Raw genomic sequence first — 14,722 nt, 5'->3', positions numbered from 1 at the left:
AATGCTAAAGGCATTTTGCAACGTGATCCTTGGGTGAAGAACCACTCTTTGGTGTTTGGAATCTTAATATCATAGAACTTTTTTGGAAAAGCGAATGACTTCACACATAAACTATATCTGTTTATGCCTAAGATGATCTGAGATGGAAAATGATGATATAAGCAGTAAAGATAGGTGTGTTCTTTCAAAACATTTAGTCAGTCCTTGTGAGGAGATTGAGGATTATCTCTGAAGTTTGCAATCGCTAACGGGAAGAAGCAGCTTTGACTTTAAATGTGGTATTCCGTTGAGAATGTCTAGGTTTGTTCTACTTCACTCCTCACCCACAAGCTTTCTGTGTTCTTGATAGCATACCAGAGCAAATGACAATTCAGTCACCTTAACAAAAGAGATGATATATGTGTATGTGTGTCTGACTTTCAATTACAAACGGGAATTTTTTTCTGGTAAGAGTTTTCCAAGCTAAGTTAAAGAAAGTACAGTTTTTTTGTTTGTTTGTTTTTGTTTTTGTCTAAATGTTTTCTTTTGGGTTTCTTGTTCTTTCTTTTCTCTCTCACATCTGGGCCTCTCTTTCTGCTCCTGCTAGGTGATACCATTTTGGGCTGTTAAAGGCTTCATGTTAACTTATAATTAAAAACTTGAATTCCAGGATCTCTGCTTCTGTCTTTTGATGGCAAATCATTAAATTTATTCAAGTCGCAAAATTCTCTGATACTACTTAAACTTTCTGTGATTGTAAGCACTTTGAGAATGGAATGTCCTCAAGCTCAATTAGTTTGTTTGTTAGTTGATTATCACAATGACTCCCAGAACTGATTAAGTCCGAGAAATTTTTAAAAAGGTCATTTAGGTAGATGAGTAGGGCTGTACCGATAGTCGGTAGACCTTTTCAATATCTGAGATGCAGGTTTCTTGTACATCTTCTAAATATTGTATTAATTAGTGAGAGTGGGCAACTAGAAACCCTACTGAGTTTTAGGTTATCTGTCCATTCAAAATTGGACAAAAAGCTGAATTATTTAGCAGAGGCTCAAGCTCACTTATTCCATGTCCTGAACAAACTCCTTTGCCTTTGAAAAGTTCATTCACTTGATAGTTTATTCCTGTGGATGTCCAGGTTGGACAAGACAATACATGGGTGTATTAGGGTTCTCCAGAAAAACAGGACCAATGGGATGCGTAGATATATAGACAGAGATTTATTTTAAGGAATTGGTTTGTGTGATTATAAAGGCTGGAAAGTCCAAATCTGCAGTGTGGGCCAGCAGGCAAAGACCTAGCAGAGTCCATGGTGCCGATAAAGTCCAAACGCAGTCTGCCGGAGGATTCCCCCTTGCTCAGGAAGACCTGTCTTTCTGTTCTGTTTTCTGATTGGATGAGGCCCAGTCACATTGTGGAGGGCAATCTGTTTTATTCAGAGTTCACAAATGTAAATGGTAATCTCATCCAAAAACACTTTCCCAGTGGACACAAAAGTAACCATCACAATGAAGTAGTGAATTTACCTACAGGCTATCAGGCCTTGACTTACCAAAGTGCCAGTTTCTTCTTTGGGCTTCAAAGAACTATGCAGACCTGCTTAGGAAGGCCCCCAAGAACTCTTTGGTAGGATCCATGTAAGAATATAATTGTACATAAAACATATTCAGAGCTACTGGATAGAAGTAGGGCTTTAGAAAATAATAGTGTTCAGAGATGATACTAGACCATACGGATAAGACATAAAACATGATTAAATGTCAAGAATTCAGCATTCATTCTAAGAGTTAGTGAGATCTCCCTGTAGAAACTGCAAGGATACATTGAGGAGATTTGGGGACCCTCCCTGAAGATCAGGAAGCATCTTGATAAGCTAACTTCAGACAGGTTATAATCTTGATTTGGAAATTTAATGAGCTAGTCAATAAGCATGGTCATAGACTTATTAAACTAATGGTTGTGGTGTATCAAGTAACGCCGACCATGTTGACCCCACTGTAAATTAAGAAAACAGTTGAAGGAATTAAGAAAACAGTCCCATTTACGGTAGGACCAAGAAGAATAAAATACTTAGGAATAAATTTAACCAAGGAGATAAAAGACCTGCCCACTGAATGCTGTAAGACACTGATGAAAGAAATTGAAAAAGACAAAAATAAATGGAAATATATTCCATACTCACAGATTGGAAGAATTAATATTGTTAAAATGTCCATATTACCCAAAGCCATCTACAGGTTCAGTGCAATCCCTGTCAAAATGCTGATGGCATTTTTCACAGAAATAGGAAAAAAAAATCCCTAAAATTCACTGAAACCATATTGAATCTATTGGATCTCTAATAGCCAAAACAATCTTAAGAAAGAACAAAACTTGGAGGCATCACAATTCCTGATTTGTCTATATTACAAAGCTATAGTAATCAAAACAGTTTGATACTGGCATAAAAACAGACATATAGAACAGAATAGAGAGCCCAGAAATAAACCCACACATATATGGTTAATTGATTTATGACAGAGAAGCCATGCAATAGGGAAAGGGTAGTCTCTTCAATAAATGGTGATGGGAACACTGGACTGTCACATGAAAAAGAATGAAGCTGGTCTTCTATTGTACACCGTGTACAAAAACCAACTCAAAATGGATTAAAGATTTGAATGTAAGACCCCAAACCATAAAACTCCTAGAAGAAAACATATGGGGTAAGCACATTGACATTGGTCTTGGTGATGAATTTTTGGACTTGACACCAAAAGTAAAAATAAACAAATTAGACTACATCAAATATAAGGACTTCTGCACAGCAAAGGAAACCAATGAAATGAAAAGACAACCTCTGGAATAGTAGAACATATTTACAAATCATATATCTGATAATGGATTAATATCCAAAACATATAAAGAACTCACAACTCAATAGCAAAAAGATAAACAATCTGATTAGAAAATGGGCAGAAGAACTGAATAGACATTTTTCCAAAGAGGACATACTGATGGACAACAGGTACATTAAAAGGTGCTCAACATCACTAATCCGCAGAGAAATGTAAATCAAAACCACAATGAGATATCACCTCACATCTATTAGAATGGTCATCAGAAGGACAGGAGATAACAAGTTGTGAGGATGTGGAGAAAAGGGAACCCTTGTGTGCTATTCGTGGGAATGTAAGTTGGTGCAGCCACTGTGGAAGACAGTGTGGAGTTATCTCAAAAAATTAAAGATAAAACTACCATATGATCTAGCAATGCCACTTCTGGGTATTTATTCAGAGGAAAAGAAATCTGGATCTTGAAGAGATATCTGCACTCCTGTGTTCATTGCAGCAGCACTTTTTACAATAGCCAAGATGTGGAAACAACCTAAATGTCCACCAGTGGATGAATGGATAACGATGTGTGTGTGTGTGTGTGTGTGTGTGTGTGTGTGTATACATATATACATATATATGTGTGTGTGTGTACACACACACATACATGTTATATATATACATATATATATTGTATATCACTTATATGTGGAATCTAAAAAAGCCAAACTCATAGAAACAGAGACAAGAATGGTGGTAGCGAGGACCAGGAGAGTGAGGGAAAAAAGGAGATGTTGAGATTTCCCTGGTGGCGCAGTGGTTAAGAATCCGCCTGCCAATGCAGGGGACGTGGGTTCGAGCCCTGGTCCGGGAAGATCCCACATGCCACGAAGCAACTAAGCCTGTGCGCCATAACTACTGAGCCTGTGCTCTGGAGCCCACGAGCCGCAACTATTGAGCCCACGCGCCTAGAGCCTGTGCTCCGCAACAAGAGAAGCCACTGCGATGAGAAGCCTGTGCACCACAATGAAGGGTAGCCACTGCTTACCACAACTAGAGAAAGCCTGCGCGCAGCAATGAAGACCCAACGCAGCCAAAAATAAAATAAATAAATGTATTAGATGTTGGTCAAAGAGTATAAACTTCTAGTTATAAGATGAGTAAGTTCTGGGGATCTAATGTAGAGCATGGTGATTATAGTTAAGAATACTGTGTCATATACTCAAAAGTTGTTAGGAGAGTAGATCTTAAATGTTCTTGCCACGGAAAAGAAATGGTACTTTTGTGGTGTGATGGAGGTGTATTAGCTAAGCTGTGATGGTAATCATTTTGCAATATATAAATGTACCAAATCAACACTCTGTGCACCCTAAATTTACAGTGTTATATGTCAAATATACCTCAACAAAGCTGGGAAAAATAGTCAAGTCAGACAAAGCAAATAGGGAGCCCCAAGTGGGGGACTGAATTACGGGTTGTTACATCTTCATCCAAAACTTTGTATAAGTTATTTGGGATAAACTGATCATCAGACATTTCTTTAGGCCTATAATGTAAATTAATTTCAATATCCTAGGTAACACAGATGAAAGAGTACAAAGTTCTCTAATTTGAGTTTTTGTTGAAGATTTATACTGTCACGAGCTAATGATGTGCTGACCTTAGTAGTTTGGTTTTGAGCATCTAATGTCGCTATTATCACAAAGAATTTTATAAAATGTGTTCTGTTTCTAGTGCTTTAAATATTCAAACCTATTTTAAAGTCATGACTCAATGAAATACTTTTCAATCCAAATGACTCAAACTTAGTTTAAAACAATCTTATTCCAAGATTGGGATAGAATAATATTTTCATGATCTTACAAGAATAGTAATGATTTTGTATAGTGAATCTCTTATCAGTTTTTAGGGGATTCATTTGGAATTCCCTACTTCTACTATAATAAGTTAAGGATTTCCTAATGTTTGGTGTATTTTCCTTTGGGGAACATAGCTTAGTTATTTTTTATTGTCCTCCTTTTGTTGTATAGTGGTAAAAATTAATATCTTTCAAATTTATTCTATGATTTTTTTTGTTATTGAACTCAAGTTATTTTAAAGATTATGTTGGTAGTAATGTCTGTTTTTAAAATAAGAACTGTTTTATTAGATATAGCAAAACTATTCTGGATTAATTACTACGTGCAATTTTTATTCTAAAACATCATGCTGTCAGAAAAGTTTTAAGAATAGCCTAAGGAACTCCAGTATACCCTTCTCCCACATTCTCAAATTGTTAATATTTTGCCACATTTGATATGTAATTTTCTTCCATCCCCCCCTTTCCCCTCCCTGTAATTTTTCTTCCTTTCCTTCCTACTATATAAGTTTTTCCAGAATTGAGATAAATTGTAGACGTAACTCCCCTTTATCTGTAAATCTTTAGTGTGTGTACTAGATCATATGGTAGTTTTACCTTTAATAAGAACAAAGACATTTTCTTATGTAATCATGTTTAGTTACCAAAGCCATGAAATTAACATTGACTTAACAGTGTTGTACTACCCATTGTCTCAGTTAGTGTCCTTCATGGTGTGCAGATGTGAATGAATGAACGAATACATAAGAAACAAATCCTTTGGATCACACCTGGCATCTAGTTGTCATGCCTCTTTAGTCATTTTTAATCTGGAACATTTCTTCAGTTTACCTTTGTTTCTCTTTTCTTTCTTTCTTTTTTTTTTTTTTTTTTTTTTTTTGCGGTACCCGGGCCCCTCACTGTTGTAGCCTCTCCCGTTGCGGAGCACAGGCTCCGGACGCGCAGGCTCAGTGGCCATGGCTCACGGGCCCACCCGCTTCACGGCATGTGGGATATTCCCAGACCGGGGCACGAACCCGTGTCCCCTGCATCGGCAGGGGGACTCTCAACCACTGCGCCACCAGGGAAGCCCTTCTTTTCATTTTTGAAGAGCAAATTACTTTGAGAATGTCCCTCAATTTGGGTTTGTGTGACATTTCTTGGATTGAGTAAGGATTTTTCTGGCTTCACATTACAGATTAACAACTGTACAAAACCTGTTTGTTTTTTTTTCCCTCAGAATTTGTAGCATCAAGCAAAACATTTTAAAATTCTTTAAATGTTATTTATTTTACGTCTACTGTTTAAATCAGAAAAGAGCACAATAAAGCCAGATGTGACATTTTAACTTTGCTAATAAGAATAATTAAAATATCAACACAAATATCATGCATAAACATTCATCTCACATATGGGATAAATTAAAATACGTAGCTTAAAGCAACTGGAGGGTTAATCCTTTATGCAAAGAAATAAACACGATAACTTCTCTAAAAAAATCCTCCTCTTGATTAAAACCGTAACTGGTTGTTATCAGTTGTCTGCTCTACCTGCATATTATTTAATCTCGAGATATAGAATAAGTGTATTTTCTCTTTAACTTGTATGAAAACAGGTGTTAAGTGTGAGAATATGACGGCATAATTGCTTTTTAAGATCCATCATAAGGTTTTCCTTCCTAGCCCGTCATCCCCATCCCAGCACTCATCTCTGCCCAACGATTATGTTTTGGCCATGTAATATAATCAACTTTTACTTCCTTGTTACCCATTTTGCAGATTAACTGCAGACTTAGAGTGGCCTATGGGCCAGCTGCCTCCCCTTAGCAGTGGGGGCTTGTTTGGAGAGGCAGGAAAACTGGGCTTTAGTGCTGATCATTTGTGGCTGTTTTTCTGTCTCGCTGCAGATATGTGTGTATCTTTTCTGCTGTTCTGAGGATAGCGGGAAAGTAAACAGCTTTCATACTGCCCATGCAGTAGGTTCCCTGCTTCTAATATGCTTAGCAAAAATACCCTGTTTTTCTGGATATTAGAAGGCAAAAATGCCAATGGAGTAATGGCCAAGGGAAAACATGACAGGTTGCACTGATAGAAAATCACTTGGGGTACATACATGTCTGTACATGAGGGACATAATGTGCACTTGAGTGACATTCATGTCCAAGTGGCTTGAGGAGCAAGTTAAAGGGAAACAAAATATTCATCATGTTTCCTTAGAAAGAACTTGACTCAAGAAACGGTTGAGATAGTACAGAATCTGGATGGAGTAACAATCGAAGGTGATAGAAAATTAGCTTCTCCTTTATATCAGAATGAAGAGATCCCCATACTAGTAAGATTTTGGGAAAATTCTCTATAAAGTAGCCTTAAAAATGGTTTTTAAAGAGCAGATTTTTTAAAACATTTTGCTGCCAGAGAATTAAGTTCTCAAAGTTGGAATTAATTTCAGTCTTATGTCAAGAGCCAAATAGATTGATAATGCAATATCAAAGGAAAAGTACAATCTATCACTTAAATGTTTTTAATGATAATAATGACTTAAGACTTGATAAGAAAGCTGAAAAAGAATATTATTCCCGTCTGCAGTTTTCATAAGAAATGAAACTTTCCCATGGAGAACACAGTCTCCTTTAAGACAGGTTCAGAGCAGGGCACGTCAGGAAGTGACTCGAACTTGATTAAAATTTCTCTTCATATATTCAGTCAGCTCCTTATCTTGATTTTTCAAGTAGAAGAAAAATGAGAATTTTAAGCCTTTGTAAAATGTTATGGAAATGTCAAAATCAGTAAACGTTAAAAAGCCAAACGATATAAATCAGTAAGTGACAATTGAGAACCTTCCAGATTTGAGGCAAATAAACGTACTGAATGATCAGATCTAAATGTGCCCAGTTAAGGACTATCTTTGGTTTCCGTGTCTTTTCAAGTGCAACTTTCCCAGGAATATAAATACTGATTCTGATTCACAGAGTGAATTTTATCTTTCAGTTACTTCTGAATTTAAAGTAGGAGGGGCTGTGGTGTGTTTTGATACTATTTTGTATTTCAAACATCAGAAACAGATTTTATATTGAAGTAGCTGTATTCGTTCACACAAGGTCTTTATTTACTACTCTTGAATTGTTTTGAACCATATGGATGAAAATAAAATTTTAAGAGCAAAACAAGTATATAAAGATAGTATAGTAAATATGATGTCAATAGTAAGTATGTCATAGTAAATATGATGCATAGTAAATATGATGTTAATGTTTTGATGTGAGTATCTAATGTTTATTTCTCCCAAATCCATTGATTTTATTTGAGCTGTAATTCTCTAGGAATATTCTAAGTGTAAAAAGGCTTTTATAATGGGCAGGTATAGGCTTTATTTTGATTTTGATACTGAAATGTATTTACTTTGTATAGTTAACATACTATCCCTCTGTATCTTTTCAAGTTGTTCTTTCTGTAATATTCTTTATTATATATATAGTTTTCCTGTTTTTAACATATTAATGATTTTTTTAAAAACACCTTGTCCTGATAACTATGAGGCTATCTTTTGAGATGGCACAAAGAATGTTAACAATGAATATTAGTAAATTAGGAACTTTAAAAAATCATGTTATTATGGATTTGGAGATTTAAAAATAACATATCTTTTGTATTATGATAATCTTTTTTAAAAATCTCTTACTGATACACTCTATACTTCCAAAAATTATTTCATCTAATTGAGATATCTGAGATTGCATGTTAAATCTCCAAATTATTATTAAAAATTATTTTATCATTATTATGTTAACTTTGGTAATTATTAGAAAATTTTAAAAAATGTGTTCAGAGACAAAGAAAAAAACTGAAGTCTACCTACATTTCCATTGCTCTGCAATAGACTTTCGTGTGTGTAATTGAACATTCTTTAAAAGTGCTATCTTTAAAGGATGCGTTATATTCCAGCCTAATTATGTACCATTAGATGTTGAACCATTAGATGTTGAACCATTCTTCAAGTGTAATTTGATACTTCCAGCTTGAATGAATAGGTGGGTGCTGGAGAAATATTCCAAAATTACAAAAAGAGAAGGAGGAAAAGTTGTAGGACTAGATGAGGCATTTAGTTGTGATTCAAAGAGCTTGTGCCACACGTCTGTTATGTGACATAAAATGAAATGCTGAATTTGATAAAGAACTCTGGCCTTATCTATTTGGAGATGGCCAGTGTAGAGCTGGGGTCCCTAAAGAGGATTACAGAAGGCAGATGGCTTCCTCTTCCGGTGTCCGACATTTTTATATGTCATCTCACTGCCTTTCATCAGGTTATACTTGAAGCATTCATTTCCTCCCTGCTGTTTTAGGGGAGCTGAGCAAAAGTTCGTGTATCTCAAATGTGTCGGGTTCTGCAACAGTCTCCTTATGCACTCGATGGCTACAATTATGAAGTCAAAGCTGGCATGTACAACTCTTTAATTAAACAATATTGCTTGAATAATATCCCCAGCTGCAGATGTATCATACAGTACTGTGGAAAAAAATTTCTCTAATGTTGTTTATCTCTACTTTGTCTCACAGATGTCGAAGGTTAAAACTCTCTAGTGACTCTCTGAAAATGAATACCGTTTTTTCTGCTGACTTTGTATCATCAGGATTTGTTACTGTTTGTGAATAAAATGATGCACCCTTAGTGAACATTAAACTATTAATAACATTGAAAATTCTAGTGAAAAACAAAGGGACAAATGAGTTATATTTATTTATTTTGATTTCCTGCTGTTACTGTTTTTCTCCTGTGGTTTAGAATATATAAAGAGATTTTTTAAAAACCCACAAAAAACAAAAAAACAAACCAAAACTCTGAGTCTGCGTGACTTTAGTCCTTCTGCTACATTTTTTTCCCTATATTTCTCAGAATCTGGTTTAGGTTTGTTTCAGTATTGAAACAAGTACCGCATAAAAATATTAGCAGCTGGTTCCAGGAATCATCTGGAGGGGATGCAGATGCACTGTTATCATGGATCTTGTTGTGGAACTTTGGTGGAGATACTGTGCCTGTTATGAGTAAAGAACTGCTCGTTAGCAGCCCTTAAAAATAACAGAAAGAAACATTGGAATATAACGCGCAATTTTGTTTCCTGTTAGAAAGCAGAAGATGAGGATACTGTTCTCACACCTGATGGCACCAGGGAATTTCTGACGTTTGAAGTTCCGCTGAATGATTCAGGATCTGCTGGTCTTGGCGTCAGTGTCAAAGGTAACCGGTCAAAGGAGAACCACGCAGATTTAGGAATCTTCGTCAAGTCCATTATTAATGGAGGAGCAGCATCTAAAGTAAGCAAATGTCAACATTATCAAGCTTATGCTCATTCACAAAAATGTTTAATTACAGCCCTATTCTTATTTTGGAAACATGGAAGCAGTAAGGGCGAATTCTTTCCTCTACCCTCTTAGATCCTGTTTCTGTGACCTGTGAATTAAACTGATAAAAGACAGGTTAACAGGAGAAAATGTTTACAAATTTGATTGATGGGGGCTCCACAGGAAAAGTGAAAACCTAAAGAAGCAGTTAGACTTGGAAGCTTATATACCATTTTAGCAAATGCTGATAAATTGTGGAGTAGGGATTAGACAAAGAAAGAGGGTTCGGACTTCCAGGTGTGGTAAATAGTGGGATGGTAAATGTATGAAGGAAACCGATGGTAGAAGAGGCTTATTTTGTAGGCTCATCTCAGTGCACCTCTGTCTCTGGTGGTGAGGGTCATTCTCCCCTTCCAGGTTTTGGAGAAGAGAGGGGGCACCTTCACAAGGAGAACCTTATGCCCACATTCAGCCAGACGCAGGGAGGACAGGTCCCCCTTCCTGTGTCTGCCATTTCTCAGTTGCCTTCTGCTAAAATAATCCCCATGCCAAAGTGGCGTGTTTTGGGGTAGCGTATTCTGATACCCTGTAACACTTAAATGTTTTCTGTTTTCTTCCTAATACCCCATCCATGATCAAACAACTAGTGCAATCTCAGTGATCTCTCACTGAGAGGAATTCGTATCTTCGACTCCCCGTTTTGGGTCTCACAGAATTCACAGCCCATGGTCATTACGGTGAAATGGAGGTTATCTCTGCAAAGACTTAGCTCAGGTTCTGGCACAGAGCTAACCTACTGGGAAGGTTACTCTCTTCCCTTCCCCTCTCATCCCCTCCCATGGGTCACTTCTGTTTCCCAGTCTAGAGAAAATTTCCTGGCTCTCTGTGAAGGGGCACTTCTCTGCAATTGTCTAATAGCCTGGAGCTTCTGCACGTTGTGAATAACCTCCCTGGGTGTAAATAACCTCTCTGGGTGTCTCTGGAAGCAGGAAAGTAACCACTTTGTGTCCTATGAATTAGTATGCTATTTTGGTAAACAGATTATGATAATGACTTGATTTACAAATGTATAAATGATTGAAATAGACACAGGCTGCAAGGGCCGCTTACACATTATTATGCTGGTGTTCAGTTGGGCATAATCCATTAGTATTAAAGCCCTTTTCTTTTTCTTTTTGCTTTGTTTTTATTTATTTATTTATTTATTTATTTATTTAACGAAAGGGAAAGCAGCTTCTTTTATCACAGACTATTTAATGGCACTTATTTTTAACCTGCCTCCTTCCCAGGATGGGAGGCTTCGGGTGAACGATCAACTGATAGCGGTGAATGGAGAATCCCTGTTGGGCAAGACAAACCAGGATGCCATGGAAACCCTCCGGAGGTCCATGTCCACCGAAGGGAACAAGCGAGGAATGATCCAGCTCATTGTGGCAAGGAGAATAACCAAAGGCACCGAGGTAAAGAATGAGAAAGACAAGGGGCATCTGAAATGGTCGTAGGACCAAGTTCTTCCCTAACATTGGGCCAAGAATGGCAGGTCCAGGGGCTTTACCTTGAAAGACTCAATTATGTTTGCTGGCTAGAGTTTATTGTACTGTCAGTGGATTGTGATTTGTTTTCTTAATTCTGTGATCAAAATATCCCTAAGTGTGCAGTAATATTTCTATTGCCACTTCAGCAGATAACACTGGGATCTCGAAGACACCTTTAGCTGGGTTCAAGAAACAGGGCCACGCCTTGCTGCTTAGAGCCCGCACTTTCTCTTCTGTTCAGCGGTGTTGAACCAGGAGGGAGAAACATTGAAGTGATTGCTTGTTCCCTTGCTTATCTAAAACGGGTGCCTCTTATAAAGCCCCTCACAGGGGAGAGTCTGTTTCTCTTGTGACATTGTCAGAAGTGTAAGCCCCCCTTCCTACCCCCTGGCCCCCTTTCTCCTTCACTGTAGGGCTGAGTATTTTCCTCCGGAGGGGCTGCCTTTTCAGTGGTATCTCCTGCATAAAACCACAGTGGGTTCTGCACATGTGCTGCCGTCTGTAATTAGGCAATGTGTGGGAAGGTTTCCTCTCCCAAAGGGCGTGATCATCTGTCTTCCCAAATAGTAAAAACATACCAAGTAGACTTGCATAGCGGGCCATTTGAGAATGTAAAGGGAATTATATACAGATTTGTTAATTAATATTAGAACCTGAAAAAGAGTGTTTTCAAAGAATTTTTATAAAGTATGTGCCACCTCTAGGAAGCAGGTGGGACCTGCTTGCTGAAAGTATAACGTTTGTCGTTTTTGTTTTTATTGATGCTCAACTCCTCACATTTTTAAATCAGCTAAGAGAAAATGATTAGCAAATGGTACAAACTGGAAAGTATATCCAAACTGCTTAGGTGTTTTTCTTAATTTTAAAATCTGTGTTTAATATATAAAGCAAGCCATCGATGATGGCTCATCCGATCCTTTAATACAATAGGATTTTGCCACATACCCTTGTGCTCAGTGGGTAGTCAGTGGAGAGGTGACCAATTTTGAAAGTTTACTGACCGTAGACTTATTTTTACACTTGTTTTTATTTTCCAAATGGAGAGCGGCTTAATGCTAATTAACAAATTAGTTTCCACAACAACAAGAGAACAGTGTCACCTTAACTAAAAACCTCAAAGTGGAAAACTGTGGGAAGTAAAACATGTACTTTCTTATTATAAATATAAATGCTAATCCCTCAGGGTAGGCTACGGGATTGGCTTTCTTGAATGATAATTTTTATTGGTTTCCAAATCATTAACTGATGTTTTTTGTTTTTTTATAAATTTATTTTATTTATTTATTTATTTGGCTGTGTTGGGTCTTCGTTTCTGTGCGAGGGCTTTTAGTTGCGGCGAGCGGGGGCCACTCTTCATCACGGTTTGCGGGCCTCTCATTGTCGCAGCCTCTCCCGTTGCGGAGCACAGGCTCCAGACGCACAGGCTCAGTAGTTGTGGCACGCGGGCTTAGTTGCTCCGCGGCATGTGGGATCTTCCCAGACCAGGGCTCGAACCCGTGTCCCCTGCATTGGCAGGCGGATTCTCAACCACTGCACCACCAGGGAAGCCCAACTGATGTTTTTAATGTAAGTCCTCCAAAGAGCTATGTGAAAAATTCTCCACAGTAAGTTCACAAGACACAGTGTTCTTTATTAGGTCTTTTTCAAAAATGGAATAATTTCACATACCCTAAGACTGTATTCGTGTGACAGATGTTCATTGAGCATCTACTACATTCAGAAAATAAGTTAGATCCTGGGGATAAGGTGGTGAATACAGACAGATGGAGTTCCCTCTCTGGACGTTCTCCTGGACCATAGATCATATTCTTAGTCTCTTTAAAAACAAACTAAAATTTCTCAAAGTTTTCCTTTAGAGAGAAACATTGAAATGTTATAGGGGGACTTAAAATGTAAGAAACGGACTGAAGGGCAGCATCCTGAATCCAGACGTGTTTTTGTCTGGCTCAGGTGGTTCCCCAAACAAACCTATACCAACCTGAAAACGTTTTGATGAAAGCACTGATTTGATCCCCTGTTGCCCTATAAAACACATGGAATTGGAATCCCACTGCAATATCTCTGTCTCATTCACTTCTGCATATGAATTTATGTGAATGAAAATGATTTAAGTAAGGGAACAGAGGCAGTAATAGACTTTAATATTCAATATTCTTTACGATATCATTTTCATACATTGCTGGTTATTACCATTTCTTAGGATACAGTAAGCTTATAAAGCAATTATGTCAAAAAAAATCTTATCACGAGTGCTGTGCTCTCTTTGTAATACCAGCGAAAAGCCTTTTGTACTGACAGGGTTTAACTGAAGGATTCTGTGAAGACAGAAGAGCTCATTTCAGCTTCCCATAAGTCTTAAGACATGACTTTGCTGCCGTTGTAGTTATATAGTACCTTTGCAGAAACATCTCCCTGAATTACTGGAAGGGTACGTGTAAGTTATATTACCGTAAATATTGATATAAGCATAGGGTGTCTTGTCGCAGATGAACCTCAGGCCAGAATAATGTGCTGAGTTCTCTCCTCCTGGGTCCATCTGTCAGCCGTGTGGTCCGGCCTTTGACAATATCACAGAATTATATTTTACTAACTCATCTTTAAATCAAGGGTTTGCATACTTATTTTCAAGCTAGAGAAGATGAAAATTCGCAGAAGAACATCTTTTGTGCTTTGTCACCTCTTCCCTTGCCCTCTTCTATATGCGGGAAGTGCTGTCTGTTATCTTAGTATGTTTTCTTCAAAATTGGCAACTCTCGGCACGAAATACCATCTTCCCTTGCACTTCCCTGGTCTTTGTCCCCATACAGCACATTTGAGACATGTTCTAGAAGATGCTTCTCAATCCCTTCCACTTGACTTCCCAGGAGTCTGTGAACACTGCCTCGTTCTTGAATCCTTTCCTGCCAGCTCTCTCCGTTTTTCTCCTGCTTCTCCCTGGCCCTCTGTCTCCTTTAAGCTTGCTCTCTTCTGCCTGTTCCGTTTTTGGTTAGTATTCCTCAAGGCGTTCTCTGGGCTGTGTCTTCTTCCTCACATGCTCCCTGGGAGACCTTCATTCCTTGGTCTTCAGGTACCACTTTCCTTATGATGAATCCCATGGTCCTGTTTTCAGCTCAGGACTCTACTCTAGTTCCAGATCCCTCTGTCCAGCCACCCATGGAGATGCCCACTGGTATGTCTCTCAGGCACCTATGCTTTTTCCACCAAAACCCATTCCTCCCTCAG

General features: G+C 37.9%; 1 protein-coding gene across 20 annotated transcripts in view; it reads left to right on the top strand.

Moving 5' to 3' along the window:
* The window catches only part of PARD3 (par-3 family cell polarity regulator), a 642,085-nt gene that overhangs the window by 375,555 nt on the left and 251,808 nt on the right, over positions 1 to 14,722 (top strand). For all 20 annotated transcript variants that reach the window (XM_089906476.1, XM_089906474.1, XM_089906475.1 and 17 more), the window contains 2 exons: positions 9,750 to 9,938; positions 11,255 to 11,425. In XM_089906476.1, the coding sequence (XP_089762602.1) occupies positions 9,750 to 9,938; positions 11,255 to 11,425 (360 nt within the window). The remainder of the gene's footprint in view (positions 1 to 9,749; positions 9,939 to 11,254; positions 11,426 to 14,722) is intronic.

Source organism: Delphinapterus leucas, chromosome 2 (assembly GCF_059928025.1).
Source record: "Delphinapterus leucas isolate spDelLeu-1000000601 "Yukka" chromosome 2, BTC_Dleu_Yukka2, whole genome shotgun sequence".
NCBI classification, from domain to species: domain Eukaryota; kingdom Metazoa; phylum Chordata; class Mammalia; order Artiodactyla; family Monodontidae; genus Delphinapterus; species Delphinapterus leucas.
This window is presented reverse-complemented; position numbering and strand designations above follow the sequence as displayed.